Source organism: Phalacrocorax aristotelis, chromosome 8 (genome assembly GCF_949628215.1).
Source record: "Phalacrocorax aristotelis chromosome 8, bGulAri2.1, whole genome shotgun sequence".
NCBI classification, from domain to species: Eukaryota; Metazoa; Chordata; class Aves; order Suliformes; family Phalacrocoracidae; genus Phalacrocorax; species Phalacrocorax aristotelis.
Window position 1 is genome coordinate 32,256,697 of NC_134283.1, and position 6,000 is coordinate 32,262,696.

At 47.2% G+C, this 6,000-nt stretch overlaps 1 protein-coding gene across 3 annotated transcripts in view; it reads right to left on the bottom strand.

The window, feature by feature from the left end:
- The window catches only part of DELE1 (DAP3 binding cell death enhancer 1), a 22,663-nt gene extending 16,872 nt beyond the window's left edge, over positions 1 to 5,791 (bottom strand). Inside the window, exons 1-4 of one of the 3 annotated variants that reach the window (XM_075102263.1) lie at positions 5,408 to 5,791; positions 5,178 to 5,289; positions 4,830 to 4,950; positions 4,309 to 4,452 (exon numbers count right to left, since the gene is read on the bottom strand). In XM_075102263.1, coding sequence (XP_074958364.1) covers positions 4,309 to 4,452; positions 4,830 to 4,950; positions 5,178 to 5,289; positions 5,408 to 5,511 — 481 coding nt within the window. In that variant the 5' untranslated portion in view covers positions 5,512 to 5,791. The remainder of the gene's footprint in view (positions 1 to 4,308; positions 4,453 to 4,829; positions 4,951 to 5,177; positions 5,290 to 5,407) is intronic. The other 2 variants (XM_075102264.1, XM_075102265.1) reach the window with 2 other exon arrangements.
- Between the last annotated feature and the right edge of the window lie 209 nt (positions 5,792 to 6,000).

Below are 6,000 nucleotides of genomic sequence, written 5' to 3' on the forward strand. Positions count from 1 at the left end.
GCAAAGAATCCCATCCCACTTCAGCAGAATGAGAAGACCAGCTTAGATTAACCTTCAGACTATCATTAGGTAATACAAGTTCACCCAACGGTTTGTTTATTTGCCAAAGAATGGTCAAGCTTCAGCAGAACTTCATAGGAACTAGGCTTTGAACAGATCTGTTGCTGTGCCGGACACGCAGAACCACATCAAATTATTCTTAAGGGTGTATGCTCAAAGCACACAAAAGCTGGGAATACCACAGCTGGAATTTTCTGTGCAATGTTATTTCTACTTCTTCATATATGTGCTATGATATAACATGACTATGTATCCTTTTTTCCATGCAATCTTGCAGCTTTTGCTGTATTGGATGCCCAATGCTCACATATTCAGCAGCTAATAAATATTTGGTATTTCTCCACTGTTCATCCTGTACTAATCAAATGTTGCTCAAAGCTCACTCCAAATGAGGAATTAATATCTTCTCATAGACAGTCTAAATTGCTCATCCCAAAATACCCAAATTCTTCACAAGAATGAATTCACAAGAACTGGACAAAATCCAGGATTTCTGCCTCATGGAAAATTTTAGTGTTTCCAATTGGTTTCATTGTGCTTTGAAATGAAAACATGCTTTTGAAATGTCTGTAATCTCAGAATTGAAATAACAAATTTTACAGTTCTACCAGGGGTAAAATACAACTCCCCAGGGCAGCATTCAGCTGCTATAACACTGAGACTGGTTGTAATCACCTGCTTATTCACTATGTGCCTTTAACTTTTGGCAAAAAAGCTTTGTGCGAGGCATGAATTGTATGAAAAAAATAGGATGTGACCATGCAGCTGAAGACTTGCTGATAGTAATATCCAGAATGCTATTTAAAGCAACTTTTAAATGAATTTCCTAAAGTTTTCTTTTTAAACACACTAAAAGTAATAGATTCTATCATGTTGTGTTATTTTAAAACTGGAATGGCTCATCTGCAAAGCTGGGCTATTTGGATCCATCACAAAGATCTTTGCCACTTGAGGTACCAAAGTAGCTGACAGCAATAACAGACTGTCACTGTACGTGTAGACCAGCACAAGTAATTCTGGAAATTAACTGAAACACTGAAAGAAACGTGGAATTCTCTCTCAAAGGTCCTTTCCCATTGCTGGCAACAGCAAACTGGAGAAGTGAAGGTACATTCTGCTCCACTCTGAGTTCTGTTCTCTAACGGCAAGACTTTGCTACCAGATTCCCCTGCATCATCTGTCAGGCACCTGTCCTTCCCTTCCTTCTGCTCTCCCCAGCTTCTTGCTGCATTCTGATTTAACCAGCCTCATTCTCTTTCAGTAGCTAAACACCAGGGGAAAAAAAAACCTAAACCTTAGGCAGCTTTTCCTGTAAAAAGCAAAACATACTCTGAGAGAAAGGTATCACCAAGGCATCACCAATCTCTACTGTAAAACTTTCCACGGGAAGATTCACAGGACTTCTCACATTACAAAATTACACATTTTTTCAGACTCTGCAGTGAAAATTACCGAATCTCTTCACCCTGACTTTTCTCAATAAATTTCCACAAAATGGATGCTCAGGATAATGGGAGAATGTAACCTGAGGACTTGCATATTGAGCAAAATCAAATTATTTCTGACATATATTATCTCTGACAACTGACAGTTGTAGATGCTTGTGTAAGGAACAGGGATTATAAAGTCGTGCTTTTCCTGGCAGAACTTTCCAGCAATCAGCTGTTCCGTAATCTTCTGAGCAGGAGGTTTCAGCTGGACCCATTAAGTTTAATTGGAATGTGTAATTTTACCTAATCACTTCTTGGAACTCATTTATACTTCTGGCCTGTAGCAATGAGTTCCATAATTTACCTGTGCACTGGCCAAACATGCACTGCCTCTTGCCTTTTTTCAAATTTGCTACCCAATAATTTCCATGCTGCCTATGAATACGTGTATTATGAAAAATGTTGTCCCGATTCACCTTCCCTTAATACTTCCAGTTTCACAGAGGACTAGCACACCCTCTGCCACTTCTTTTTTAAGATGAAGAGTCAGTCTTTACTTGTATGTAATTGCCTCCTTGTCATCCTATTCTATGCCATTTTTGTTATTGTTTTTAAGACAGAGTGTCTTTTCCTTCATTATTCAAGATGTGGCTGCATCATAGACTTACACAAACCTCTGATACTGTCTTGTCCTCAGTTCCTTCCTTTACAATAATTAACATTTGATTGGCCTCACTGCTTTTGAGCACTGACTTAACCTTATCAGAAACATGTCTGTGGTGACTTCAAATGTTCCCTCTGCAATATAATTATTAATCTGACATTCCTCATTCTGTATGTGTATTTACAGTTATATTCCCATCCATATGCTAATTTAACCTACCTTGGGATTACCCTGGTTTTAGTTCTTGTGCAATCTTTTGCTGTGACTTTTACAGTTGACTGTCCTGAATAATTTTGTACCATTTGCTTCTTCTGCCACCTCACTCATCACCTCTTTTTACCAAATCTCTGCTGACTGTGCTGAACAGAACAGGTTTCAGCATAGAATTAGGGGAATCCACCAGCTCTCCACATGAAGGAGATCCATGGCTCTCCATTGTGAAAACTATTTCTTGTATTTTAAGGAGTTACTAGCCCAAGAGTAGTCCTTCCATCTACCTTCACATCAGCTTTATTTCTCCAGATATATTTTTCTTAGATCCTGGCTAGAAGATTTGCAGGAAGTAAAAAGCAGGATAATCTTGCTCCACGTGCCTGTTGACTTCTCCAAAGAACTCTTAATAGATTTACAACTCTTTCAAGTCTCTGCAATGGAGCAAGCTGGCCTGAGAAATGGTTTCTTAAATCCTTCCAAGACCTTTGATTCTTTGATATAGCATGCTCATCCAGGTATCTAACATCTCTATTCTACAACACAGTTTCTATCAACTTAAAATTATCTTTTTTTCCCCCGCAGTTTCGCAGCTCAAACAACACCCCTCCCCTTTTTGAAAGCCAGCATCCAATTTGTCAGTCTTCATTCTTCTGGTCATACAGCAGATTTAAGCACTGGATATCATCATTAGAGGCTTAGCGATTTCATAGCTTCTGAAGAACATCTGAACAAAGAGCATGTGGCCTTAGTGACTTGTCACTGTTCAATTTATCAGTTTGCCTAAAAGCTCCTCCTGTTGACTCCCAGCAGGAAACTGTTTGTCAGACACAGACACACGTCCGCTCCTGAGTGTTCAGCTGTGCAACTGAAGGCATCGCTGTCTCCACTTATTCCCCACCACTTCTCCCAGAGGTCCATGTCCAGTAATCTGGCAGCAAGGCAGTGTGTTTGAGTGCTTCTTAATACGCTCCAGGCAAAAGCAGATGGGTTAAACAGTCTAATTGGCAGTTTAGGTAAATTAACCTGGCTGTTTTCCTGAAGTTAATTAGGAGACATGGAAACAAAATGCTCCATTTGCCCACTGATGGGAATGGTAACCTCTGGCAGGAGATAGGTTTGATAAGCAGTGATGAGCAATAGCTTAAATCAGCACAGAAAAAAGCTAAAAATCTGGAGGAAAGCAAAGAATGGGGAACCCCTCTGACCTCTTCTGCAACACCTTACATCATCTAGTCAACATCTGTGGGATTGATTTCTGTGTGCCTCTTCTACATCACAACGACATACTGCCCCCCCTTTCCACCTGCTGCAGCAGGCTTCCTACTTCTAATAATTTTCCTGAAGTGTTTATACATCTAGTAAGTAGCCCTGCTGTAGGCATCATCTGATCTTCCTTGATATGACTTTAAAGTGCAGGACATGCTTTCCTGGATAAGACTTCAAATTTTTTGAAGTGTATCTTCTTATTCTTAAAAAATTCATTTTAATAGGAATGGATTTGATACCTCCTTCCACTGTCTTATCTACCACATAAGCACTCGTATATACATTCTCATCTTACAGGGAGAAAATAATTCCTTTAGTTTCACACCATGTACACAAATCTGCCGCACTATTTGCCTGAGTATCTCTGGCTGCAAATATCTGCCCACAGCAGAAGAACAGAAACTGTAATCAGGTCACTAAGGCAGACCAGTATTAGTAAAGCCAATGTCACCTGCAGAGTTGCAACACAGGCTCCTCCCTGCCTTCAGCAGCTTTTTTCATCCTGTCTCTGGACTCCTGATTCACCTCCCTGAAGTTCTGTCTTTCCACTCTAACCTATCTCCTCAAGTGTCAATATTGGCTATACACTTCTTGGCTCCTGGCTTTGCCTTGGGGAAACTCAGAGACTCAGAAGTCCCTCTGCCACAAGTATACCCTGCAGCACATTGCACGTACCTACTTCTGCCCAGGGCTGGTTCTCTCCTTGCCCTGAGGGGATGCCTGAGGATGAACTCTCTAGTACAACCTCTGGACTTCCTTTCTGCAGGAAGCAGGACTCCAGCTGCACATTCGGACAGCTGGTTGAGGCTTCAGTCACCACTGAAACACAGAGCGCAAAACAGTTTCTGTTAGCTGTGCAGTGTCTGCTTTAGGAGACAACACCGAACTGCGTATCTACCCAGTGTCCGTCTCTGCTCTGACCACAAAGCCGAGCAGAAGCTTGGGGAGCAGAGGCCAGAACAGAAAACAAAGGTAAGGGCATGCAGGATGCAAAGTGGGATTGCACCAAATGGTTAAGAAAGAGCAAGGTTCTCCTGAGAGATATCAGCCCTCACTCTCCCCGAAGAGGTTGAAAGCTAGCCGTCAGCTTCTCACAACAGCTCTCTTCCGGTCTCAGTTAACATATCACGAGGCACAAATCCCCTCCGACAGCCGGGCCCTCCCACAACCCCTTCTCGCAAGTCAGAGCTACTAACCTGTCCGCTGAGAGGGCACCGAAGAAAGCCTGGGACATCTGCGCTCTCTCCTGGCGTCCGGCAGCGATCTCAGCCACGAGATCTGTCTGACCAGCTGCAGAAGAAGCGCACCAAGTGCACCCTGAAGAAACGCACACACCAGTCAAGGAAAACAGCCCTGCTCCCTCTTTCTGTCCCACTTCCATTTGGCAGCTTGGCCATAGCTCCGTTTCGGGGACCCCTCCCACCCCGGCTCCCCTCCCTGGGGGCTCCCGCAGCGCCCACTGCTCCCATCCCCTTTCACACCCCCGAGGTCTCCCGGTGACATCCCTCCCAACCAGGGCCAGGGGCCCGCCAGCTGCTCCTCACCCAGGTGACTGCCTCCAGCACCGAGTAGCGGCACACCAGTCCAGGCAGGGGCTGCTGCCTTCCTCCTCGCTCCCGGCCATCCCGGGGCCGTCCGTCCTGGCAACCGGGAGCTCTAAAAACACCAGAGAACACCAGTACCGTGAGACCAGCGACCAGCCGTCAGCCCCCTGCCCAGCGGCGCCCTGAGGGCTCTCGCTACAGGCCGGCGCCGCGGGCCGGGCCGCGCTCACCGCTCGGGGCTGGGGCCGTCAGACGGCTCGGCGGCGCAGGCGGGGCGGGCGGGGGGCGGCCAACAGCGGCCCAGGCCGCGGCCCCGCAGCAGCCACCGCCACATCCCGCCCGCGGGACCATAGAGAGGGCGGGCTGCCAAGCGACGGCGGCCTGGGCCATAGAGAGGGCCGAGTGGCCAAGGGGATCGCTAATCCAGTCGGGCCTCCCGCGGGGCCGAGACGGCGCCGGCGACCTCTACGCCAGGCTAAGGAGAAAGCGGAGCCCGCAGGGGAAAAGCGCCAGGGAGTGGCTTCAGGCGACCTGACCCGAGCGGGCGGGTAGGGATAGAGCGGCGCCGTATCATAGAGGAGAGGTAGAGTGGCACCCGGCCCGCCCCCCCCCCCGCGGAGCGCGCGAACAGCGCGGCGGCAAGGGCCGTGGTGTGGGGGCGGGGCGGAGCGGGGGGATCCTACGTGCCGGGGTGCCCTTTATGGGCGGGGTCCCTTCTAGACTCAGGGAGGGCTGAGGGGGTTCCCGGAAGGCCGGGGGGCGTCCCTTGTAGGTCTGGGTGTCCTAGGGAGGGTCCCTGGGGGTCCCCTGTAGCTTGGGTATG